The sequence below is a fragment of the Ruditapes philippinarum genome, unplaced genomic scaffold, assembly GCF_026571515.1.
Source record: "Ruditapes philippinarum isolate M1 unplaced genomic scaffold, ASM2657151v2 ctg427_1_1_1_1, whole genome shotgun sequence".
Taxonomy (NCBI): Eukaryota; Metazoa; Mollusca; class Bivalvia; order Venerida; family Veneridae; genus Ruditapes; species Ruditapes philippinarum.
The window spans coordinates 349944-377573 of record NW_026860379.1 but is presented as its reverse complement, the minus strand read 5'-3'; the positions used below and the strand labels follow the sequence as shown (position 1 = coordinate 377573).

The following is a 27630-nucleotide window of genomic DNA, read 5'->3' as shown; positions in this document are numbered from 1 at the left end:
TATGTGTAAACACAGAGTTGTATCTTCAATCTCCAGTGTATTATATACACATTTTTAATTAAAGTCATGTGAACATAGCACTTTATGCATATGAGTTAACACGTTTGTCACATTTTCTCATATGTCATTGTATAATTACATGTTTTACACGTTTTAGAGTACACATCTTCATCATCATCGTATATTTCCTCACCAAATTCATGTTCGTGCGATCCTTTCTCCTTCTTCAATAGACTACTACGTACTGCTAACCTCAGATCTATTGTAATACAAAATGACAGATATAATATGAGCCGCGTCATGGCAAAACCAACATAAAGGGTTTGCGACCAGCATGGATCCATCTGCGCATCTGTGCAGTCTGACCAGGATCCATGCTGTTCCCTTACCAACTCTATTTCAAGTAGAGAAAATGATAGCAAACAGCATGGATCCTGATCAGACAGTGCGGATGTGCTGGCTGTTCTTGCAAATGCACTACGTTGGTTTTGTCGTGACGCGGCTCAAATATATTACTTTATCATACAACATAAGATCGCATCTCACAAATCACATTTAATTTAGAAGTCAAATCTTTTATGTACCATCAAACATCGTATAAAGTAGGGATTATGTTTCTGGGCAACTTTGCCGAAATGTCTCCTCGTCGCCCTCCATTTTGCCAACTTTGCTTAGAAAAGTGAAAACAGAGTTACCCATATTTAAATAAACACATGCATTTATTTCAGAAGGGTTAAGATTTAAATTTACCACATTGCATTTCAAAACTTTCAAAGCATATTTTCTTTATTTATCAATTGGCTAGTCTCAAGTCATTCATTTTGGGTTATAGCGTTACCAGATAAACATATTGAACTTTTCCAGGTTGAAATTTTAATACAGAAAATCAAACAAGCTTTCATTCTAGTACCTTTAACTTTCTTGTCAAATTTTTTTTGTTTGGCCTTTTCCTTGTTTTCTTGTCTCATATTCCTGGCTTCTTCTATCTTCTCTTCACTTTCCCACACCTCTAAACTTCTTTTTTTTACCTGAAACAACATTTGAGCCGCGCCATGACAAAACCAACATAATGGGTTTGGAACCAGCATGGATCTAGACCAGACTGCCCCATGACAAAACCAACATAATGGGTTTGGAACCAGCATGGATCTAGACCAGCCTGCGCATCCGCGCAGTCTGATCAGGATCCATGCTGTTCGCCTACAAACCCTATTACAAGTAGAGAAACTGAAAGCAAACAGAATGGATCCTGATCAGACTGCGCAGATGCACAGGCTGGTCTGGATCCATGCTGGTCGCAAACACATTACGTTGGTTTTGTCATGGAGCGGCTCATTTTTATCTGTACTATCAAAATTTATGACATGAACAGCCTCCTTTGCTCTATAGGGACTGATTCAGCGGTAACTGGTTTGGTTAAAAAAAATTTTATTCAAGCTCAATTGAGAAACAAGTTCTCGGAACTTAAGTTAATCACTTTAAAGTGTGCTTCCTGGAATCTACCTGTACTCAAATGTCATATAAAGGGACATGGTTGTGACCTGATTATTGCTCAAACTCATGATCCTTGTGTTGAGAGGCAGACACCTAAACCACTAGGCCACCACTTCCAAGTGGTTGGTGATTTTATCCTTGGGCAAATGAACTTTCTCTGTGTCAATTTGACTTAACATTGAGTTTCTTAATCATTTGTCTCACATCTCACATACTTATTGTTAATTATGCTAATTTAAGAATAAAGATAGTTCAAACCATTTCAACCCTTATACTGCTAAATAATCATCTTTAATAATATACTTTAATTGTTATCTGATTTACGGTAAACTTATATCAACCTTTTAATTATTGAAATAAAGATACTACCGGGTTATATTTTTTCACAAGTCATTTCACGATGATCAAAAGGTGCATACCTTTCTATTGTTGCGCATTATATTTGTTTGCAAGCAAACAGTATATTTGTTTGTAATTACTACACAGTTTTGCAGTGACGACGATAAACAATTCAATTCAAATTTTATTGCAATTTTCGACAAAACTTTACCTGTGGCAATACATACAAAACATACTTAAATCACTTGAAATATGACATACATTCAATACAAATATACAATGTTCACATAAAATGCAGAAACATATCAAATTTACAATTCTTGTATTGTTTCTAAAACACTAGATCTTAATGTGAATGCTTTATCTAACAAGAGCTGTCGGTAGGACAGCAACGCTCGACTATTCTTAGTGCTTGATAGTAAAAAAAAATGCTTGATACAGTTACCTCCTCCTGTTTACAGGTTGGGGTCATGATGGTGAACAAATGTGCTAAGTTTCAAAGCCATATGTCAATGGACTTTGAAAATATTTGAACTATTACAAAAACTTTAACGTAAATTCTAAGTCGAAAAAGGGGCATAATTCTGTCAAAATGCTTAATAGAGTTACCTCCTCCTCCTGTTTACAGGTTGGGGTCATGATGGTGAACAAGTGTGCAAAGTTTCAAAGCCATATGTCAATGGACTTTGAAAATATTTGAACTATTACAAAAACTTTAACGTAAATTCTAAGTCGAAAAAGGGGCATAATTCTGTCAAAATGCTTGATAGAGTTACCTCCTCCTGTCTACAGGTTGGGGTCATGATGGTGAACAAGTGTGCAAAGTTTCAAAGCCATATGTCAATGGACTTTGAAAATATTTGAACTATTACAAAAACTTTAACATAAGTGGTTACGCCGACGCCGACGCTCGGGTGACTACAATAGCTCTACTTATTCTTATCGAATAGTCGAGCTTAAAATTTACTTAGTTGCAATATTCTACTTTTATTTCCTGGTGACATAATAGAATAGAACTTTTTTAAGGTGACAACGGAGTCAATTATCACTGAAAATACCTAAAATGAGATTTTTTGCTAAGAAGATTTATCAACCTTTTCTGAACACATTCGTGATTTAATTTTGGAAGCAGTTAGTCCGAAAAATGTGTTTTTAAACGTTTTAAAACGGTACCTATACTAATTGTATCTGTTATTTGCCTAACCTGTAGATTATCGATAACGCTCCGCCCCCTGTTGAGGCATCAATGAGGGAAATCGGTAGTTCCATATATCCGTGAATTACAGGTCCATACTGGTCCATACTTCTCGTAATACAAGTATCGTACAACTACTGTACATCTTTTATGAATATCTCAACATTTAGCCTTTTTTATAAATTAAGAAATTGTCGGCCAATGTACGTAACATAATGTATGAAACATAAATAATTAAGCATAGCGGCAAATCGCACGACCACGGGGTTGATTAACAAGAGCTGTCGGTAGGACAGCATGCTCGACTATTCTTAGTGCTTGATAGTAAAAAAAATGCCTGATACAGTTACCTCCTCCTGTTTACAGGTTGGGGTCATGATGGTGAACAAGTGTGCAAAGTTTCAAAGCCATATGTCAATGGACTTTGAAAATATTTGAACTATTACAAAAACTTTAACATAAGTGGTTACGCCGACGCCGACGCTCGGGTGACTGCAATAGCTCTACTTATTCTTATCGAATAGTCGAGCTAAAAATGTAGTTGCTAAAATATACATAATGTGTGAAAATAATTTGTCTGTCCCGTTAATCTGATAGATATTACATTGAGTTGATAGACTTTAGTACGGATTCAAGGGCTTACTTTACATTCAACCTCGTTTTCTTACAATGTCAAGTAAAACAACAACAAAAACAGACAACATTTTTTATATGAAGGCCTATATGACTTGTGGTAAGGTGTTCCTGACAAATTTCTAAACCATTTTAGATTGTCTAAGGATGATTACTTCTCTATGAATAAAAAAAGATATTAAAATATATTCTCAGTTAAAATAAATTGAACGCCAGTAAATCGGACACAGTACTAATAAATCTGGGACAAAGTATGTAATTTATTGTCTATCCCGGTAGAAACTGGATCTCTATGCCGTGCATAGATGATATTCATGATAATAGAAGTCAAGAAGGCCAGATCATAATGATTGAGTTATACCTTTTATTTTTATTAAAATATGTGAAGCATTATCAATTTGGTGGAAAAAATATATAATATCCCGTTCTTATTTGTACATCTACCATGGACTTTAAAAGACTGTCAGAAGCTCAGTTTGTTGTTATTTTATTTTATATTTTAACGGAATTTCATACACGAATACACAGGCAGAGGGACACTGGTATAATACAATAATAATGCTGCTGATAATAATAATAAACTTCAACAAGAGCTGTCGGTAGGACAGCATGCTCGACTATTCTTAGTGCTTGATAGTAAAAAAAATGCCTGATACAGTTACCTCCTCCTGTTTACAGGTTGGGGTCATGATGTTGAACAAGTGTGCAAAGTTTCAAAGCCATATGTCAATGGACTTTGAAAATATTTGAACTATTACAAAAACTTTAACGTAAATTCTAAGTCGAAAAAGGGGCATAATTCTGTCAAAATGCTTAATAGAGTTACCTCCTGCTGTCTACAGGTTGGGGTCATGATGTTGAACAAGTGTGCAAAGTTTCAAAGCCATATGTCTATGGACTTTGAAAATATTTGAACTATTACAAAAAAACTTTAACGTAAATTCTAAGTCGAAAAAAGGGCATAATTCTGTCAAAATGCTTGATAGAGTTACCTCCTCCTGTCTACAGGTTGGGGTCATGATGGTGAAACAAGTGTGCAAAATTTTTCAAAGCCATATGTCAATGGACTTTGAAAATATTTGAACTATTACAAAAACTTTAACGTAAATTCTAAGTCGAAAAAAGGGGCATAATTCTGTCAAAATGCTTGATAGAGTTACCTCCTCCTGTCTACAGGTTGGGGTCATGATGGTGAACAAGTGTGCAAAGTTTCAAAGCCATATGTCAATGGACTTTGAAAATATTTGAACTATTACAAAAACTTTAACATAAGTGGTTACGCCGACGCCGACGCCGACGCTCGGGTGACTGCAATAGCTCTACTTATTCTTATCGAATAGTCGAGCTAAAAAGGAAACAATTAAATACCCCGCTAGCGGTGCGCAAATGCGTTCCATTTCCCCCCACTGAGTGCCTCAAATTTTACCGATAGTCACGTGACATGTGCGACAGATACCAGACGGACAGTAAATCACGTTAAGAATTGAAGAAATTTCAGCTAACTGAATAAATCGATATAATATCTATACCTCACAATTTAAAGCAGCATGCCTCCAAACTTATGCTAATTTTCATGAAAATTTTTAAAACATATTTAAAATTCAAATATACTGTCAAATGAACAAAGAAAATAATTTACACACTGCAAACGGCACTTACAATCCACAAATATTACCAAAAGGATGTAAATAGCCCTTACTGTGTCATGCAGTATAAGTAAATACGTCAAAATCAGTCATTGCACATAACCTGTAAATTATCACTTGAATCTTGAAATTTTAACTTTTCTTTAAATTTTAGAACATTTTTCAATTTTTTTAAATTTTCTTAAAATATTTTGGCTCATCTGGAGGCATGCAGCTTTAATATCAAATATTTCATAACAAAACTGTCAATGTCCTTCTGAAGTTCAGCCATTAATTATGTCTTAAAGGTCGTTATACACATGTCATGTAAACGTGAGTGTCCATTCCAATTATAGATCACTTTTTTTTTTGTTTCAAGTCACAAGACACATAATTATTATTGTTCCAGAAGGGGATTCTTAATATTATTTTCTGAAATATGCAATAATCAAAGACATTACTATAAAAACATTCAAAATTCTAACCTGAGTAAAACAGTTTGCTTACAACAACTATTTTACGACCATTTCTTGGAATTTAAACCACGAAGGTTAAGCACAAATGGTTGGAAACCTGAAAAAATATCTGTGTGATCAGTGATATTTTTTCCAGCATATTTTACAGTTTTATAGACTTTTTCCTCTATCTAACAGGCTATTTCTTCTAGCCAACAAGATCTTTTCTCCTAGCCAAAAAAATGCTATATAACTTTCTTAGTTTCTCCTAGCCAACAGGCTCTTTTCTCCCAGCCAAAAAATTTCTATATAACTTTCCAAAAAATTGTAGTGTTTTCCTCCTGAACAGAAAGTTTAAATGACTAGTTCAAACCCTTGCAGTGACCTTAACTTTTAAACTAGAGACCTGAGTCTTGCATGCTGCACATAATCTAATAGTGGTCTTATATACACAAAATATTTAGAAATTCCATTCATGCATGCAAAAGTTAAAAACCCTGGACACAAACCTTACGACCAGCCTTTATGGCATTTAAAGCCCAACCCTTTTGTGTAAACCTTTTTTGAGTAGAGCCCGGATTTGCATATGACAATTATTCATATATGGTCTTTTTCCGAAAAATTTTGAATCATGATGAAAAGTTAAGGAAATAAACAAAGTGAACAAGGGCGATCGATGATCACATGTGTCGCCTCATGATAGCCAATTGCATGTTGCAGGTAAAAACAAAAATCATTTACAGGGCAAAAAGCGTTCTTAATTCAAGGGCAATAACTCAGCCAACTAGAACTATCGCTGAATGCGATTCATACCCCCACCAATGTCCTTGACAGAAGACCACTTTGAAAGGTGGTTAAGGGAATAACTTATGTGGCACAAATACATAAAAAGAAATTATCTCTGGTGAAAAAAAGATTAATTGTACAGGTAATAGTATAAATATATATTATCAAATCATGGTCGAAACAGTTACAAATAACCTTTCATTTTCCCAATGTATTAAACATTTTATTATAAGTCAATTTTTGACCTTCAAGGTGTGGCCTTGACCTTAATCTGGCACAAGGTAAGATGGGTTTTGCACATCACCCAGTTTGGTTGAACATTTGAGTAAAGTTTTGAAGAAAATCCTTCCATTAGTATAGAATTTATAGAGTAGACACAATATATTGTCTAGTATTGGTTGTATGTAAATTTGAAGACTTAAAAAGGGGCATAACTTTGTCAAAAATGCAATACAGAGTAATGAAACTTGACCTGCATATCTTATTTGGCACACCTCATATATCTTTTAAGTTTCAAGCAAATGCCTGCGCTAGTTTCATAATTATATAAGTACATGTTAAAATTTAAGAACATTTTCTGACTTTTCTGTCAATTTTTTGACTTTCAAGTTTGACCTTGACCTTTAGCCGGCACAAAGGTGACAAGGATTCTGCACATAACCCTTGTTGAGCGTGAAAATTATGAGTAAAGTTGAAGAAAATTCTCAATTAGTATAGGATTATAGAGCGGACAAACAATTGTCTAAATTTTACGTGTATTAAATTTGAAGACTTAAAAAGGGGCATAACTTTGTTAAATGCAAACAGAGTTATGAAACTGAACGAACAGCATATGGAATTGTGACCCTCCAAAAATATTTTAATTTCAAGCAAATACCTTTTTCTAGATGAGAAAATTAAATAAAAATGTTAAAATTTTTAAAGAATATTTTGACCTTCAAGTGTGACCTTGACTTAAGCCAGCAAAAGAGTGAATTAAGTTCTGCCACAATCCCCTGGTTGAATGAAGACATTTGAGCCAAGCATGAAGAAAATCTTTCAATTAGTTAGGGCTTCAGAAGCGGAAACATGACATACTGTGTAATATTAGATTTTTGATATTTGACCTTCATTGTGACCTTGACCTTGAGCTGACACATGGGTTCTGCACATCCCCTGGTTGAGGTGAATATTGAGTCAAGTTTGAAGAAAATCCTTCAATTAGTGTAGGGCTTACAAAGCGGACACAACATACTGTGTAATATTTAATTGTTTGATATTTGACCTTCAAATTGTGACCTGACCTTGAGCTGACACATGGGGGCGACATGGGTTCTGCACATCCCTTGTTGAGGTGAACATTTGAGCCAAGTTTGAAGAAAATCTTTCAAGTAGTGTAGGACTTACAGAGCAGACACGACACATACTGTGTAATATTTAATTGTTTGATATTTGACCTTCAATTGTGACCTTGACCTTGAGCTGACACATGGGCAACATGGTTTCTGCACATCCCCTGCTTGAGGTGAACATTTGCAGCCAAGTTTGAAGAAAATCTTTTTCAAAGTAGTGTAGGACTTACAGAGCGGACACAACATACGTGTAATATTTGATAGTGTTTGATATTTGACTTCAATTGTGACCTTGATCTTGAGCTGACACATGGGCAACATGGGTTCTGCACATCCCCTTGTTGAGGTGAATATTTGAGCCAAGTTTGAAGAAAATCTTTCAATTAGTGTAGACTTACAGAGCGGACACAACATACTGTGTAATATTTGATTTGTTTGATATTTGACCTTCAATTGTGACCTTGACCTTGAGCTGGCACATGGGCAACATGGTTCTGCACATCCCCTGGTTGAGGTGAACATTTGAGCAAAGTTGAAGAAAATCTTTCAAACCAACAATGTAGCGTAGGAATTACAGAGGCGGACACGACATACTGTGTAATATTTGATAGTGTTTGATATTTGACCCTTCAATTGTGACCTTGACCTTGAGCTGACACATGGCAACATGGGTTCTGCACATCCCCTTGTTGAGGTGAACATTTGAGCAAAGTTTGAAAGAAAATCTTTCAAGTAGTGTAGGAATTTACAGAGCGGACACGACATACTGTGTAATATTAATTGTTTGATATTTGACCTTCAAATTGTGACCTTGACCTTGAGCTGACACTGGGCCGACATGGGTTCTGCACCATCCCCTTGTTGAGGTGAACATTTGAGCCAAGTTTGAAGAAAATCTTTCAAGTAGTGTAGGACTTACAGAGCGGACACAACATACTGTGTAATATTCATAGTGTTTGATATTTGACCTTCAAATTGTGACCTTGACCTTGAGCTGACACATGGGCAATATGGGTTCTGCACATCCTCTTGTTGAGGTGAACATTTGAGCCAAGTTTGAAGAAATCCTTCCAATTGGTATGGAGTTATAAAGCGGACACGAAAATGGAGACGGACCGACGGACTGACCGACCGACCGACGGACGGACCGACGCGACAAAGCGAATCCATTATAGCCCCCCCCACATTTTGTGGTGGGGGTATAAAAATCATTCAACTGGAAAATCCTTGTGATATGAGCAAGCACTAGAGCTACCAATTAATCTTGTAAAGTTTCATTGAAATTGCATTAATGGTATAAGAAGTTTAGTAGCCTGGACAAATCTTAAAGTAAAAATCATTTAAAGACCTTAACTCTGACAAAAAAATCATTGAAAAAAAAAAAAAATGGAGAAAAAAAATGAACAAACAAGTATGATCATTTCGCTTGAATGAAATTTGCACCATAGAGAGGGTACACAATTTCTATGAGCGACGAAGGACAGTCAGACAGATGGGAAAGACAGAGATGAGGAGTATCCAGACAAGTTTTGTGACATAAAGGGAAAGTCGGAACAGTGAACAATCAGACTGAGATCGACGAGAAGTGTCCCCCATATGTACTCCACCCTGTTGTTAAATAGATCAAAGAAAATGGACCATTACCTATTGTTCTCCAAATCACACATGTACCTTTGTGTTTGCATGGACAGACAAATAAATAGACAGACAGACGACGGAGAAGTGATCCTTTTATGTCGCCACTACTCTCAAGAGGTGTCACAAAAATGTTTTATCCCCCTACTGTAACCTTTACCTTTGAGTTAAGAGCCTGAGACATCATCTACTTAAAGTGGTCATAATGTAGCAGTTTATTTTAAAATCCCATCAAGAATGCACAAGTTATGAATCGGGCACAATGAGTGAATGTAAATTTCTTCTAACACATACACATGTAATGTAACTATTAAAACAGCTGATTTTTAAGTTTGTGAATTACCTTATTGTGAACAATGGGACCATTTTAATATAAAAAAAAAAATTTTTTAAAAAAAAGATCCATAGTTCACACAGGTTGACAGCATGTACAACTTTTGGTTTACCATCCTAAATCAGGGATTGACATTTAATACAGCCAAATAAAAAACAGAAATATTTCATTATACATGATACATATGTGTATAATGTAGATTGTATACACCTGCAAGATGAAATAAAAAGTTATATTTTCACCTGAACCAAAGAAAGTTTAAAAATCTCATTCACTATGATATATTTATTCATAATTCATATTGTTTATTAACTGTAAAGAATCAATAAACAAATATCTTGTTAAAGGTCATCTTTTAGCACCTTGTAGATAGCATACGTAAGTTTCAGCATGGCTGTTATAGTTTATGCAAATGAAGAGAAACGAGGAGGAGCTTATATCAATGATGTCAGTAACAAGGAGGAGCTAATATTGATGATGTCAGTAGGAAATTTGACTGACCATATATAAACCCTTATGAGACCTTTCTGCAACAAAAGTGCCTTAGGTACACTAAGAGTTGAAATCTTATCAGAAAATTATATTGGAGCCGTGATCCAGACATTCCGTCGCAATACAGTGGAGAAAGCAGGTATTGTGCATTAATTTTTAATTTTGAACTTATATTTTACATTCGTGATTCAAATGTTTAATAACGTAATTTCAATGTGAAAACCTCTTTAACAATCTGAACATAAATGATAGTTTACATTATAATATCTGTGTCAAACTTTGTCTCACATTTTTTTTTTCTTCAGAATATTGTTCAGATTTTTATCATCATCAACTTATTAATTTAAAGTTGTGTGTTTGAGTACCACTGATATTATGCAATCTAAAGTATTCTTTAATTATACACCATTGCTAAAGTCTTAATTGTTAGTCATTTTAAGTTGGCTCTGAAAAAATGAATTTTATTTTAAACACCTTTATAACTGAACTTGGAAAAAAAAATGCAAATCAAATTTGCAAACTTTAAGTTCTCGTTAGCTTTAGCTTATGATAAACTTGTTATTTAATCAAATGTTAATATTTATTTTCAGTTTGGAAAAAAAGAAAAACAATGGCATCGATGTTTTTACTCAGTTTATTACTCTTGACCAGTACTTTGTACATGGTGAAGTCGGAGGATGAAGAAGTTATATACTGCGCAGTATGTTTATTCCATTTTCTCAAACCAAAGCACTGTGACTGCAGTTATTATCATCATCGATGGTCAACGATGAACTTCAAAGAAGAAAATTCACCTGCTTTACAGGAGAGCAGAAGACAAAAAGTCAGGCATCAGAAACAGGTACAAAGACATCAGCGCCTCTACTTTATCGGAAAATGATTGGTCAAAAACTGGACATGAGCAAAACTGGTAATAAAAATCTGTGAACTTTTTTCTGTGAACTTTTTAGCTGTGTATTTACAGAATTATACCTCTATAATTGTTTGTAACTTTTATGAAAAGTTGTGAACTATTTTGTTGTGTGTATTTACTGTAATGTGCCTCTATTGTAAACTTTATTTTGCCATTCATTGATGTCTTACGCATAAACTGTGAAAGTCTTTTTTCAAAATCTTAAATAAGTTATGTAATGTAAATAATATGTTGTAAGATATTGTAAACCGTAAATAAATATGTTAAAATGATGAAGATTGTTATTTTTCTTTTCTCCCATGCGGGCATTGTGCCATTAACTTCATTTTGAATTGCATTAGAGTCATGTTTATTTGCTTGTTGGATTTGTAAGTAACTCTGGTAATTTAAATGGTTTTGTAAGTGCCGTTTGCAATATATGTAAATTACTTTCTTTGTTTTTAGTTCAAAACATTATGCTTTAATACATAAAAAATAGCATGTAGTCCAGGCATGCTGCTTTAAGATCACAATTATAAACAATAGTTTTACCAATTCACCAGCTTTATACACTTTAAAAAGTTCATAACATTAAAAACTAGAACTGTGTCCAAAGGACATGGTATGCCCCCACTGAAAACATTACATGGTATATAAGTGAAAAAAAGCAACAAAGGGCCATAATTCTGTTAAATTTGGTTGCAGCAAAAATTCCCCTTCCTTTACTACCATCTACACATTTAACGTTGTTCATCCCGGAAAGTTTAAGCAAAATCTGCCATCCGGTTTAAGAGGAGTTGCGTTCACAAGATTTCGGACTTGTACGGATGACGGACGGACAGATGTACAGTGGACAAGTGCAACGCTATATGTCCCCACTTTGGGGGCATAAATAGTTTTCCTACGTATTATTTCAAATTTATTGACTTTGGTCGGATATTTCCTCTAAAACAAATAGGGATATTACCCACCTGTTTCTAGGAAAAGTTCATATCACCCATCGTTGATTTGTGTGATTTTCGGAAAATAAATTTCAAGGGCTCCCTTATATAAAGTCGGCTTTTTAACAGGTACTTTTTCTTGTTCTGTTTTAAGTAATCAATGTGAAATTTGTCTTAAATCTGATCTAAAGAAGGAAAAGATTTGTGTTGGTAAACAAAAATGCCCCCGGCCCGGATTTTTAAAATTTTTAAAATGCTATATAATGCAAAGTTAATAACTTTATACCCGGGGGGCATAAAAAGGTTAATATGAGAGCCACTATCTCCTTCAAGAATAGAAACATGGGTCAAGTGGGGTTTACACTGTATGTAGTGGTAACAGGTGTGGTGATATAACAATGAAAGGTAAAGGGAAACTGTATATGTCCCGTGGAAAATGGTGTAGCAAGTGGGAACAGTATAAAGGTTCCCGTGGATCATTCCAAAATCCAGTGGGAAAGTGCATAGGTTCCCCTGGTAAATTGCAAAGGGGCAAAAAGTAACATATATAGGTCCAGTGGGAAAATTTCAAAGGTCCAAGGGGCCGTAAGGTCCAGAGAAATTGCAAAGTTCCATTGTACACTGAAGGTCCGTAGTCATTGCAAAAATTCCCGTGAAAACTGTATGTCCCGTGGGAAATTCAAAGGTCCCAAAGTAAATGTTGGGCCCCTGTAAACTTAAAATCCCGGGTAAAAATGTAAAGGGGCCAGGTAACATGTAAAGGGGGATGGGAAGGTTTAAAAGGGCAGTGGTTAAGGGTGTAAGGTCCAAATGGTAAACACTGTAAAGGGCCCATGGTAACAGTTAAAGGTCCAGTGGTAACAGTGTAAAAGGTCCAGTGGTAACAGCTGTAAAGGCCAGTGTAACAGTGTAAAGGGCAGTGGTAAACGGTGTAAGGGCCAGTGGTAAGGTGTAAGTCCAATGGTAACACTGTAAAGGCCAGTGGTAAGGTGTAAAGGTCCATGTAACACTGTAAAGGGCCGGTGTAAGGGTGTAAAGGGCCTCCAATGGTAACACTTAAAGGTCCAGTGGAACAGTGTAAAGGCCAGTGGAACAGGTTTTAAAGGCCAGTGTAACGGTGTAAAAGTCCAGTGTAAGGTGTAAAGGTCCAATGGTAACACTGTAAAGGCCAGTGGTAACAGTGTAAAGGTCCCAGTGGGTAACAGTGTAAAGTCCAGTGGGTAAACAGTTGTAAAGGGCCAGTGGTAACAGTGTAAAAAGGGCCAGTGGTAAACGGTGTAAAGGGCCAGTGTAAGGGGTGTAAAGGTCCAATGGTAACACTGTAAAGGCAGTGGTAAGGGTGTAAAGTCCAATGGTAAACACTGTAAAGGGCCAGTTTGGTTAAGGGTGTAAAGGCCAATGGTAAACACTGTAAAGGGGCCAGTGGTAAGGGTGTAAAGGGCCAGTGGTAACGGTGTTGTTAAAGGGCCAGTGGTAAGGTGTAAAGGTCCAATGGTAACACTGTAAAGGGCCAGTGGTAACGGTTGTAAAGGGCCAGTGGTAACGGTTTCTGTAAGAGGCCATGGTAACTGGTGTAAAGGCCAGTGTAACTGGTGTAAAGGGCCAGTTGGTAAGGGTGTAAAGGTTGTCCAATGGTAACACTGTAAAGGTCCAGTGGTAACGGTTGTAAAGGGCCAGTGGTAACGGTGTAAAGGGCCAGTGGTAAACACTGTAAAGGGTCGCAGTGGTAACGGTGTAAAGGTCCAGTGGTAACGGTGTTTAAGGGCCAGTGGTAACGGTTGTAAAGGGCAGTGGTAACGGTAAAGGGCCAGTGGTAAGGGTTGTAAAAGGTCCATGGCATTACTTTCAAAGGCTCTATTGGTAACAGCGTATAGGTCCAGTGGAGACACTAAATTGGTCCAGTGTTAAAATTGCAAATGTTTTAAAACAAAATATTAAAATATATTAATGTCCAGTGGTAACACTGCACCGGTTCAGTGGTAACACTGCATATGTCCAATGGGAACTGTTTTTTCCAGTGAACACAGTTTTTGTGTGGTAAGAAAAATGTTCTAGGTAACACTGTATAGTCTACTTTTCATTTCTACAAAAACATGAATACATGCACTTAACACAGAAAAATTTGAAAAAAGCTGAATTTTTTCGCTGCCCTGGTTCCGGGCACTTTCCCTGAAAAAAAACGGCTTTTTTGGAAATCCTAAACCCAAAAAGGCTATGACCTATGAGCATATATACTGCAAATAAAATTTTACCAAAAAAATTTTTTTTTTGAAAAAAGATACTTATTATGTTTTCCTTAATTTCCCAAACCCTGGGCCCGTGCGACCCCAAAAACTGGCACAAATTTTGGAGTTTTATATGGTTCACTTTCTATATATTTTGAAATTTACCCTAAAAATGATCAATAGTCTGGTCCAGATTGAAAGACGGGCAGGTTCATTAAGGATATTTAGTGTGGTAAGGGTTAAATATTATTATCATGTCAACATTACTACATTGTTGGTTTGGTTTTACGTTGCACCAATACAATTTAGGTCATATCATGCCAATAATTCAAAACCTATTTAGTTGCCTCTTACGATCACACATGGATAAATGGTGGCTGCAATTCTGATGCCTTCACTCACAAAGGCAACCCCTCAGCCACAAGGGATTACTACATTGTAAATGTGATACAGGTCCAGAGAAAGTTTTTTATAAGAATCACATTGTTTATAACTACTGGATCCCCACTTTCCTTACAGTACTTACCTGCAAGCATCACATATTGGCTCATCAAATTTTGTATAAAAGTATGAGTCCATGAACTCCTTCTGGCAAGACTCACAAAACAAACTGTCTACTTCCAACACTGGACCTGATTCAAGAACAAAAAACAGATTATTTAATACGAAAAACAGATAGGGCAATCATGTGCATAATTATTACACAGCATGAAAAAAGAATGCTTACACGTCAGATACGACATCAATAAACGAAATGACCTCAGGAAAAATAATTCTACGCTCATAAATGTAGTTCAATTCTTTTAACAATCTTCTTTTTTATTAGCATGTTAGAATTGAAACAGATATCAATTTTTCATGCATTATAGTATAATAAATAATGCACGGTTTTTCGTTTTAAATGCTATGTAATTAATCACTCAGACTTATTTTCCATCGTTATTACATGTGATTATATGTATATCCCTACGCATTTGAACTCAAACCATGCATTATTCTACAACAATGCACTCAGAGCCCAGGATGGGATGATGAAAATTAGACTGCAATTAGACTCCAGGTGTTATGCATTAAACAAAAATAATTTCAGAAATTTCAGATAGATGCTGGTTACATGCAAGTGACATGCGTATGCTGGTCAAAATTTTTTTAATAGAGGTGTGCTGGTTAAATATAGGTGTCATACTGATGATAGTAATTTCATAGAGGGATGCTGGTTACAGGCATTCCTGTTTTTACAAACCTATAATGGTTTTTGAGAAAACGTAAATATAAATATTAAAATATAATATACATGTATAGTCAAATAAGGGAAGCAAAAAAATGCTTTTAGGATTATCTCCTCATACAAATGCATTTCAAATTTGATTGTGAACATAATTATAACATCTTTTAAGAATAAAAAAGAGAGAGCAAAAACAAGGGGCATAGCCATAACTTTGCAAAAATGAATTTTAGGATTATCTGCCCTACTGAAATGGTATCATATTTGAAAGTTAAGATGTATATCAAGTCCGAAGTGGATTTCTTTGATAGTTACTTAGAAAATGGACCTTTACAAGAAGTTTAACCAGGACTAAAATCTAGGCTTGCTCGCCCATAGGGTCTCTTTCCGGTGACGAGGGTAAAAACAAAACGCAAACACACAAAAAAAATCTCGGTTGAAAAGGGAATATAACTTTGTAAAAAAAAAAAATCAGGATTATGTGAAAATCGACCTAAACAGTGCTGGTGCCAACAAGAAAGCTCCACATTTTTTCTTCAAAACATGGAGCCTAAAAATTACATGTATATATGCCTTGTAACTTTCAACATTCAGTCAAAGCCCCGTGACTTAAAACAAACCTTCAAGGACAATATATACATGTTGCTCATTTTTATCACAAACAATTTTTTTTTTACCAGTGAGATGACCACCTCGAAGAAATGATGACGCAGGTTGTGTAATTACTGACAGACCAATGCATTGAGATGTTCAAAACATCTATCATAATAGCTCAACTATTTCTTCAAAACAAAAAAACTTACCTTGATTATTCAAATTGCCAGGAACTAAAAATTTACATTCAATAATCAATGGGTTTCAATATTCCAAATCTGAATATGATTTCATTTTGAATTTTAAACAATAGAACCACATGCAGTGATAATGCTTGTCTGTTGAAAATTCTAAGTTAAAAAGGGGCATAGCTCCAACAATATTGCTTTAGAAATTTTTCCCCTTCTCTAACAACTGCACCTTACCATGATAAGCAGGTATTCCAGGTTTCATGTTGATACACCTTTAAAATGTCTGAATAATTGACTACATTAAAGTTTTTAGACAACAACAACAACAATGGCAATGCTGCAGCGGTTTACTAACTAATTAATACATGGCAATTTTCCCACAATTCCCCATCCCCCTCCCCCACACCCATTACAAATCTGATGCACTCCCCGATCTCTATTGAGCCTAATGGGCATACTAACTGCCATTTGTTTTTTTTGATGGAATTCCAATTAATTAAAATATCAGGAAGGATCATCACAGTTTGTTCCTTGATTTCTGGCTATGTTTTACAGGAAAATATACATAATTAATTGTATGATATAATATTAATACATAATGTATATACATGTAGTTATCTATGTGTTTTTATTTGCTTAGAATGCTGTTTACAATTCATTAACTTAGATTAAAACAGTCAATATGTGTTGTTATGTATTTGAAAATAAGTTATATTCAGGAAATACTTTTCTATTATAATAAACAAGATAATTTTACAAAGGAAAAACATGTTGTCAGTTTATATAAATAACATTCTGAATACCTTAAAGCAGCGTGACTCCAGACAAGCTAAAATATTTGAAGAAAATAAAACTTGAGAAAAATTTGCATGTACTAAAATTTGAAAAAAAAAAAGTAAAAAAAAAATAAAAATTTAAGTTATAATTTACAAGATATGTGTGATAAATGACTGATTTTTTCTGAATTTAATATCACTAAATAACTACTGCATTACTACTGTAAGAGTTATTTTTCTATGTTTTTGGACTTGTAAGCACTATTTGCAATGTGTATATTTGTACATTTGTTCGGCTCACACTATTTTACTTTTAAATACAGATTCAAACTGTTCGTGAAAATAGCTGAATAAGCAGGGAATCGGGAAAGCATGCTGTTTTAAATACTTATATGAGGGATGACCGACTTTAGTAATTTAAAATATAAAATAAAAAAAAGGGCTTTTCCCCGTTTGGAATATTCTCAGGTTGTTTACACTCAAATTAGTAAAACAGAAAAGGAGAAAATATAATTTTGGTTTCGAAAAGACAAACAAAAAGAAGGAGTTTAAAAAAATGGCCCCGGGTTTTATTTTACAAAACCCAAAATAAATGCGTTTGCGACCAGCATGGATCCATACCAGCCTGCGCATCCGCGCAGTCTGATCAGGATCCATGCTGTTCGCTATCAGTTTCTCTTCTTGTAATAGGGTTTGTAGGCGAACAGCACTGATCCTGATCAGACTGCGCGGTTACACAGGCTGGTCTCGATCCATGCTGGTCGCAAACACACTATGTTGGTTTTGTCATGACACGGCTCAAATGGTTAAGCCATGATCATTTCACCATATAGCATAGCATATTCTTGATCAGATGTCAAGGGAAGTAATTTCAAAGAACATGGCATCTTCATGATTTAAATTATCTTAACTTCATTTTTTTTTTTTTTTTCAATTGTGTTAGAAATAAAACAGACATTTTTAAAGATTTGAATGGTGACTTTCCAGCTTAACCGGTGGACAAAGACCTTAGGTGCCTGACTCTGTATTATTCAAAGCACAAGCAGACACCTGATAACTTCCTCACATGAAAGTATCCAAAGTCCCTCGCAGGATTTGCACCCACAGCAGTGAGGGTTTAGTGGTAAGAAGTCAATTACAATAACCCCTAGACAACTTATACTCGGTCATCAAGTTATATAAACATGACATCTGTGGCATCAATTTTAAAGTAAAGAGCCATGCTACACATGGTTAAGCACCTAGTCAGAAAGAAGTTACATAAAGGTTGTACTTCGGTACATTTTATTTACCGAGAGGAAATCCTTAAAAAGCTGTATATATTGATTTTTCTTTTTTCAAGAAAATCTTATAGCCAACATGTGTAAGACAGCTCTCCATATACTTTGTATAGTCAATGCTGATTTGTTTTTCCAAAATAATTATTCAAATTTTTAAATGATGACCCAAATGAAAAGCGTTTAAGCGCTTTTCACTCAAATTTGGCTAAGAAAAGCATAAAAATATGATTTTCAATTTATTCTTAACTATCTTTGCATGTATTTCTTTCTGTTTAAAGTGCCCAAGCTCATTTATGTAAGAAACTCAAAGGCTTTTTGGAAACCTTAGTGGAGTCCCATAAATGTTCTATATGGCCTATAAACTATAAGACTATAATTATAGCCCATATAGAACATTAAAAATAGTTTGTTTTAATTACCTTTGATCTGATGAGCAAGCATTATGCTGATCTAGGAGCCTTCATTACCTAGACTTTTATTTTGCTCTGCAATTTCAAATGCTCTACCTTTCAAATTGATTTTAGATTGGTTTCAAGCCACATAAACTCCACAATGGTCCTATGGTGACTTTCCAGCTTAAATGGTGGAGGCAGTCTTAAGGTGCCCCTCCATGCATTATTTCCTTATAATGCACTTTTCATTTTATGTCATGAACAGACTCCATAAAAATCGATTCTGCAAGTTTAAGTTTTCCAAAAATCAGGCATTAGCGTATCATAATTTACGCAACAATACACGTCTTCAATGGCCTAAGGGGGACAATCATGTTAGTTAAAGCAATAAGCAGATTACAGTTACTTTTCATGGGAGAAGGGGAGATAAAAAGGTAAAAAACCACATAATTCACATTTCAACAAATGATAATGTTAATGCTATGATAATGACACAACATTCCTTCCCCTGGTGTTTTTATATGTCATATTCGTAGCTTTAAGGCACATTCAGTCTCAGAAATTGATAAAATTTTCTTTCTGTGGAAAAGGCAAACATGTGTTTCAAAATATTGTTATAATGTGTGATGCTAATCAATTGAATGAAAATGCAATAAATGTGGGTTAAAGAGAGAAAAATGTACACAAACTAGGAATATGTATTTCGATTTTCATACAAAAACTAAATCACTATGAGTGTGCTCACTGCCAAAATGAAAAGATTATGGTTCATATGTAAATGGCCTAGGAATATTTTTTTGGAAGTTGTAACTGGACAACGAAAACAAAAAGCTTTTAAAAAATAAAAAAGATAGCATTTTTAGGCTTAATGGGCCTTTAATATTAACCTGTGTAAATTATTTATATTATATATTTCATATTTATTTTATTTGTATATACCCGTTACTGCACTAAGGTGACAATAAACTTTTTGCCTACCAGTGATTTTTTTCCCTGTATTTTACAGCCGAATAAAGGCTGTTTCCTCTAGCTCAAAAAAGGTATATTTTCCCCTTAAAAAAGCTCATATTTTCCCCTGAAATGCCCTGTGCACTACTTTAGCAGAACCAGGACTTAACAGCATGTGATTTATTATATCAGCTAGAAGACATAAAGCTGCCCCTTTAGCCTCTGCAATGTACCATGCCTATTAAATTGAATTGAAATAGGAAAAAATTTTAAAATGTGTGGGTAAATTGGAATTTGATTTTCCCCTTTTCTGATTTATCGCGCTATATTTTCCCCTTCAGAAAGCCATAAGCTGTTTTGAAAATTGGAAAAAAAAATCACTGCCTTCAATGTTTTTAAAGTGTGGTTTATATGGATGAATTTGCAACATTTGTAATAACATTTAATCGAACAACTACGTCAATTAATTACCTTTTGGTGAATATCTATTACAGGCTGACACTTTACATACAGACATATAGACCAATTGCCCAATTACCATACTAAAATGACAGGGCAATAGGGGCATAAAAACAAATAATAATAAAAAATGAAACAACAGGACAAAGGAGAACAAAGTATACCTTCTGGGTGAACTACTTTTACTGCAGTTTTATCCTCTTCGCCGTCATCTTCTATAAAAAATCCTGATCCTGTATCTACCTCACGAGCTGGACCCTTCACACGATTTCTGAAATATACAAAATTGATTCCTGTCATATGTAACTGATACTCAGAGTTAAGGCCCTTGATTAGTTATGCAGTATGCATATAGAGCAATAATCATTTCCATGCTATTTCTCTAACACTACTGGATTGAATTCAACAAAACTTTATGGGAACCATCAATACCAAGAGGAGATGCTAATATTATTTCCTTGTTCAAGTCAGACCCTGTATCTCAGAGTTATTGTCCTTGATTAGGTATGCTGCTTGCATACAGAGCAATAATTGTTTTCGTGCTATTTCTCTGCAAGTATTCCCTGGAATTCAATGAAACTTTACTGGAACCATCAATACCAAGGGCAGATGCGCATATCATTGCCTTGTTCTGATCGGACCTTTCAAGACAGAGTTATGGCCCTTGATTAATTGTGCAGTATGCATTTAGAGCAATATTACCATTTCTTTTCAACTGCTGGATTGATTTCAACAAGACTTTGTGGGAACCATCAATACGAAAAGGAAATTTGCATGGTGTGATAAATTTATATAAACAAGCAATTATCATAGTATTGCAAGCAATCCAGAAGTCCCCTACCGGTTAGAACCAAAGCAACATTCTGATGGGCCATTGGCCATTCAATTATACCATTGAATGAATGAATGACATCAATGAACTTCAATCTTTTGAGTTCTAAGTTTGTATATAACATAGTAATGTGTTAGTTTCCCTGCCAAGTAAGGAAATTATGTTTATACAACAGATAATCAAAAGGTCCAATTTTCTCAGGATGAATAAGTATAACAAATGTTTCAACTTTTCTCTATTTTAAGTAAATTTGTTACAAAAATCTTGTTATATTATTATGATGTGGGACTTTGAAGTAAATCCTAAAAGGAATGAAGAAGTTGGTAGTAAAAAATACCAATTTCTCAAAAAATTCAAGGGGGGCATAATTCTGAAAATAGTTTTGCTAGAATATTGAACCTTCTCACATATGTTGACCAATAATAAGAAACATACATATGAAGCTTGAAGCAGATACATTAAGAAATAAAGAAGTTATTTAAAAAGAACATGTTTTTTCATGAAAATTCTAAGTTTAAGGGAGGTAATTCTGATAATATTTGTGCTAGAGTTGTAAACCTTGTCACATATGATGTGATTGATGACCAGAAATTAATATTTAAAGTTTGAAGTAAATACCTTAAGAAATAAAGAAGTTATAGTGAAAAAGTGTAAAAATCGTAACCAGTAATCTTCTACCCAATATGGACAATCATCCTATTAAGTTTGAACAATGTGGGTCAAATGGAACTTAAGTTATGCGTGGAAACATATTTTTCAGTATCAATGTAATAGTGACCTTCACCTTTGACCTTGTGACCCCAAAATCAATAGGGGTCTTCTACCCAATATGGACAATCATCCTATGAAGTTTGAACATTGTGGGTCGAATGGAACTTAAGTTATGCTCTGGAAACTGTTTTCAGTTGTAAGGTAATAGTGACCTTGACCTTTGGCCTTTTGACCCCAAAATCAATAGGGGTCTTCTACCCAATATGGACAATCATCCTATGTAGTTTGAACATTGTGGGCCAATTGGAACTTAAGTTATGCTCCGGAAACTGTTCTCAGTATCAAGGTCATAGTGACCTTGACCTTTGACCTTGTGACCCCAAAATCAATAGTGGTCTTCTTCCCAATATGGACAATCATCCTATGCAGTTCGAACATTGTGGGTCGAATGGAACTTAAGTTATGCTCTGGAAACTGTTTTCAGTTATAAGGTAATAGTGACCTTAACCTTTGACCTTTTGACCCCAAAATCAATAGGGGTCTTCTGCCCAATATGGACAATCATCCTATGAAGTTTGAACATTATGGGCCAATTGGAACTTAAGTTATGCTCCGGAAACTGTTTTCAGTATCAAGGTCATAGTGACCTTGACCTTCGACCTTGTGATCCCAAAATCAATAGGGGTCTTCTTCCCAATATGGACAATCATCCTATGAAGTTTGAACATTGTGGGTCGAATGGAACTTAAGTTATGCTCCGGAAACCGTTTTCAGTTTTAAGGTAATAGTGACCTTGACCTTTGACCTTTTGACCCCAAAATCAATAGGGGTCTTCTACCCAATATGGACAATCATCCTATGAAGTTTTAACATTGTGGGCCAAATGGAACTTAAGTTATGCTCCGGAAACCAAATTGCTAACGGACGGACGGACACCTTTGACCTTTTGACCCCAAAATCAATAGGGGTCTTCTACCCAATATGGACAATCATCCTATGAAGTTTTAACATTGTGGGCCAAATGGAACTTAAGTTATGCTCCGGAAACCAAATTGCTAACGGACGGACGGACGTACGGACGGACAGACAGACGGACGCCAGGGGGTATAACATAATATGCCCTTTCGGGCATATAAAAATGTGCATAATTTCAAGACTGCCATCTACCCATATTTAAAGTTTCATAAAAAAATTTTCAGTACTTTTTACGTTATCACTGGATCCAGTTTATGTGTTAAATTTGCCATATTTTCAGTCTATTTGTTAGTTTAAACAATATTTTATTAATAATCCACACATTTACATAATAAATTACATAAAATAAAATTTACGGATTGAGTAGGAAGCTTGTAAAGCTTTTTTGAAAACTCTCTCCGTATGAAAACTCTCTCCGTCTATTTGTTGCCATAGCAACCAGAATTTTCAACATTGGAAGAAAAGAAGACGGGCCATCTATCCATATATCAAGTTTCATAAGAATATTTTAAGCACTTTTTATGTTATTGTGGGATCCAGTTTTGTGGACGGACTGACGGACGGACAGACAGAGGGTAAACCTACGGACAGACAGAGGGTAAACCTAAAGTCCCCTCTGGTAAACCGGTAGGGGACTTATAAAGCCTTATGTCTCCAGTTGTTGTGTTAGCATTAACCAGTTCTCGGCGGGAGTATAGATTCGTCGAATTTGCTTTTTCTAGATACAAAATTTCCTATAATATGTAACTTATTCCTGAACAAATAGTTTTGATGAAAAATATATACAAAATGTATTCCTGTAACATACTAATATGAAACTGATTCCCATATCAATGAACCTAATTCCTAAAATATTAAAAATTGAGTTTTGAAATGCGCCATTGATTCCCGAGTTAATTCTATTCATCTGTGAAAAATATAAAAAATGATTCCAGAAACATGAACTTATTCCTGCATCAATGTAACTTATATATACAAGATTGTTACTTGAACTAGTTTTATTGTCAGATTTGTGAAAAATACAAATTAAGTCCTGAAATATGTAATTATTCCTGAACTTATGGTATTGATGAATCAAAGCACAGAAGGTGCTGAATTTGTTTGGGTCTCAGAATGTCAGAAAGGTGAAGGTTGTGAGATTATAAAACAATTTGTTTTTGTATAGTGCCACCAATGCTTTCCAGGGATTCAATTGTAGTAGATTGGCTATAAAACTAATTGCAACACTGATATTGGATCCAATGTTTATTTGACTTAAACAATTTAAAACTAGAAATGTGTCCATAGGACACGGATGCCCCCACACGCCACTGTTCTGTCAATCTTATGACTCTAGGTCAAATATTTTTTGGACTTCATGTGCCACAAGTTGAAAACTAAAAATCAACAAAGGGCCATAATTCTGTTAAATTTGGTCGCAGCAAAAATTCCTACCTATACTACCATCTACACATTAAGGTTGTTAATCCCTGGAAGTTTAAGCAAAATCTGCCATCCGGTTTAAGAGGAGTTGCGTTCACAAAATTTCTACATAGTATATAATGAAAAAAACAACAAAGGGCCATAATTCTGTTAAATTTGGTTGCAGCAAAAATTCCTTCCTTTACTGCCATCTACACATAAAGGTTGTTCATCCTTGGAAGTTTAAGAAAAATCTGCCATCCGGTTTAAGAGGAGTTGCATTCACAAAATTTCTATATAGTATATAGTGAAAAAATCAACAAAGGGCCATAATTCTGTAAAATTTGGTCGCAGCAAAAATTCCTTCCTTTACTACCATCTTCACCTTAAGGTTGTTCATCCCTGTAAGCCTAAGCAAAATCTGCCATGCGGTTTAAGAGGAGTTGCGTTCACAAAATTTCTACATAGTATACAGTGAAAAAATCAACAAAGGGCCATAATTCTGTTAAATTTGGTCGCAGCAAAAATTCCTTCCTTTACTACCATCTACACATTAAGGTTGTTCATCCCTGTAAGTTTAAGCAAAATCTGCCATGTGGTTTAAGAGGAGTTGCGTTCACAAAATCTCTACATAGTATAAAGTGAAAAAATCAACAAAGGGCCATAATTCTGTTAAATTTGGTCGCAGCAAAAATACCTTCCTTTACTATCATCTAAACATTAAGGTTGTTCATCCCTGTAAGTTTAAGGAAAATCTGCCATGAGGTTTAAGAGGAGTTGCGTTCACAAAATTTCTACATAGTATCTAGTGAAAAAATCAACAAAGGGCCATAATTCTGTTAAATTTGGCCGCAGCAAAAATTCCTTCCTTTACTGCCATCTACACATTAAGGTTGTTCATCCCTGCAAGTTTAAGCAAAATTGCCATCGTTAGAGGATTCGTCAAAGATTCGGACAACGGACGGATGACAGAGTACAAATTCGATGTTTATGAGGAATGAGCTCATAAACACACCGACCACGTCCATAAGCAAAAAGCTCATAAAACAAAAACTCTAATTTAATTATGATTTTTTCTTATTAACTAGAAATGAAGCTCATAATAATCAAATGTTGGCTCTGACTGACTGACGGACGGACTGACGGACGGACAAGTGCAACGCTATATGCTTCCACATTGTGGGGGCATAAAAATAAAATTTGCCTTAACTGGGATTTGAACTCCAGACCTCTCGCTTCCTAAGCGAGGGCCCAAACCCCTCGGCCACGGTGGATTTACATGATAACAGCCTGAAGAAAACAGCCTGAAGAAAACCATATTATTCTAGTTAGCGTTCGTAACGACGCTAACTGTTGTTTAACACTTGTGTAAATAATCATGGGGCTGACTATAAAGCATGTATATCTATATTCTATAAAAAATAAAGCAATATTAGAAATCTACGACTATTCGGTAATTATTTTGCTTGAAAATCCGCCTGTCATGTGAACATATTTACGCAGTGATCTCCCCTAAAATTTTCGGCCTAAGTGTTACATATAAAGGGAAGTAACCGCTTCAAAAAAGCGGACTACTTTCGGCACTTGCAATTAACAGCATTAGAGTCTGAAATTTCGCTACCATTATTTGTTTGGTCTGACAACCCAAACAAATAAAAATACAAAATTGATTCCTATAATATGTCACTTACTTCTGAACTACGGTAATGTAATTAATCCATTAAAAAAAATTGTTGATGCCTCAACCAGTAAAAGTTACCCCCTCAGCCACAAGGGGCATAATTACTATCAATAAATAATTTCAATAAAATACCCGAGAGCATCAGTGGCATATGGATGTGCCTGCAATCTGCTTTGACGTAACAGAAGCGCCCTCTGTCTATTTCTTTCTATACGTGCTCTCTGTGAAGCTGAAAGATCAACTTCTTCTTTATTTGTGGACATCTCTTCCTTCTGCAATTGACCAACCTGGGATGTGTCAGCTTCTGCAGATCCATTCTGCACTGTCTCTGCCATATTGTGATCAACTCAACATTTCAATACATATTTAGTTCTTATTCACTGAGAGTTTTTCAATACATATTTAGTTCTTATTCACTGAGAGTTTCATATTGATCTGAAACAAAAAACAATATAGTTGTACATGCTGCATGCAAGATAGTCAAAATATATTGACGTGCCAAAGCTTGATTCTGAGATAATTTTGTTCTGGGGCAAAATCTAGCGAAAGGCGAGATATTGCCCAGACACGAAAATAGCACCTTTTTCTCGTCGCGCAGCACAATTAGTTGGACTACATGCAAGACTGAATATAAGAAATCTTAACTAGTTACAGACTTCATAATTTTAAAGCTAGAGATCTGAAAATTTGACAAAGTTCAACTAGGTTCCTCTCCTTAAAAACAAACTGGTTGTGTAAATCTGATTATGTTGACATTTATACTGGTGCCTCATATTTCCGTGGTACTTAATTGTTGAACACAGACTCCAAAAGTTAAAAGGATAAAATTCTGGAAAACTCAGTGAATATTGTAGGAAAGACATGCTAATTGCATCATAGTTTATTCCATTTAATGTTTGCATGTAAGCAATTATGAATACAACATTGTAATTAACACCCATCTGCTGCCTAGTGAGTAAATTTGTGTTCTCATATTTCCAAGGCAATTACTTTTTAACAGTTTCAAAAGCAAAAATAAATAGTAAACTTTATTTCTTAGCATCCCTACACCTATGCTCATCTGAAAGGGGCGATTTTCTCTTTGGCATTTATAAAATACCTCAAAGATTCTTTAACAAAGAAGATTTTTTTAAAAGGTATGAAATCTAACAGATAAATGGTGAAATACTAAATAACTTTGCTCTTAATCTGAATAAAATTATTTTTTATAGTTCCATATATAACATTTCGATAATAATACAATAAAATAGTGAACGTAAAACAACTGGCAGGTTCATTATGTCTAGGAGGCACTTTAGACTGTTTAAGCCATATACCTTGGAAACATGGGTACCACCATGGCACGGAAATATGAGGCACCAGTATATGTATTTGAGGCCTAACTGTTGAGGAGGGTATCAAAATTACACAATACATGTGTTCTGATAGATATGATGTTAACAGTGTTTTAACAGTGTATGTTTATTGAACTACATGTATATTTTTACTTGTTTAAACCTCTACATGTAAAAGTTATGTATATGAATAATCCTACCATGAAAGTATTTCAACTTTCATTTCAACTACCTGTGCAATCCATTTTGACAGTCAAACCTAACCTTGTTTATAACGTGTATTTTCATTGGTTTGTGTCGTTTCAATCTTTGACTCGGGTTGGTTGTATTTTCTAACATTTTAGGCATATTCGTTTGGCATTTGTCTGGTGTTGGTTTAATTTTAACGACCTCCTACATTACTAAACTCAACGGATTCTTGTCAGTTATATATACTGTCTAATGTTTCCTTTTT

At 35.0% G+C, this 27630-nt stretch overlaps 2 protein-coding genes across 2 annotated transcripts; one reads left to right on the top strand and one right to left on the bottom strand.

Annotated features, from left to right (window-relative positions):
* Window positions 1-27509, bottom strand: LOC132759837 (DNA repair protein complementing XP-A cells homolog). The gene is made up of 6 exons (XM_060751697.1): window positions 27409-27509; window positions 25975-26277; window positions 20407-20513; window positions 14903-15009; window positions 911-1247; window positions 1-259 (listed from the first exon to the last, which is right to left on the bottom strand). The coding sequence occupies exons 2-6, from the start codon at window positions 26175-26177 to the stop codon at window positions 108-110; spliced, it is 906 nt and encodes a 301-aa protein (XP_060607680.1). The 5' UTR covers window positions 26178-26277; window positions 27409-27509; the 3' UTR covers window positions 1-107.
* On the top strand, window positions 9551-11223 carry LOC132759833 (uncharacterized). The gene is made up of 2 exons (XM_060751692.1): window positions 9551-10458; window positions 10910-11223. Exons 1-2 carry the CDS (start codon window positions 10344-10346, stop codon window positions 11197-11199), a joined length of 405 nt encoding a protein of 134 aa, XP_060607675.1. The 5' UTR covers window positions 9551-10343; the 3' UTR covers window positions 11200-11223.
* Window positions 27510-27630: the final 121 nt, after the last annotated feature.

Bases quoted from the DNA above. Each gene is read 5' to 3' on its own strand.
- LOC132759833 (XM_060751692.1), top strand. From the start codon at position 10,344: ATGAGACCTTTCTGCAACAAAAGTGCCTTAGGTACACTAAGAGTTGAA. The intron at 10,459-10,909 runs GTATTGTGCATT...ATTTATTTTCAG, and splicing joins CAATACAGTGGAGAAAGCAG to TTTGGAAAAAAAGAAAAACA.
- LOC132759837 (XM_060751697.1), bottom strand. From the start codon at position 26,177: ATGGCAGAGACAGTGCAGAATGGATCTGCAGAAGCTGACACATCCCAG. The intron at 20,514-25,974 runs GTATTTTATTGA...TGTATATTTCAG, and splicing joins TATGCCACTGATGCTCTCGG to AAATCGTGTGAAGGGTCCAG. The intron at 1,248-14,902 runs TAAGTACTGTAA...GTCTGATCAGGA, and splicing joins CAATATGTGATGCTTGCAGG to TCCATTCTGTTTGCTTTCAG.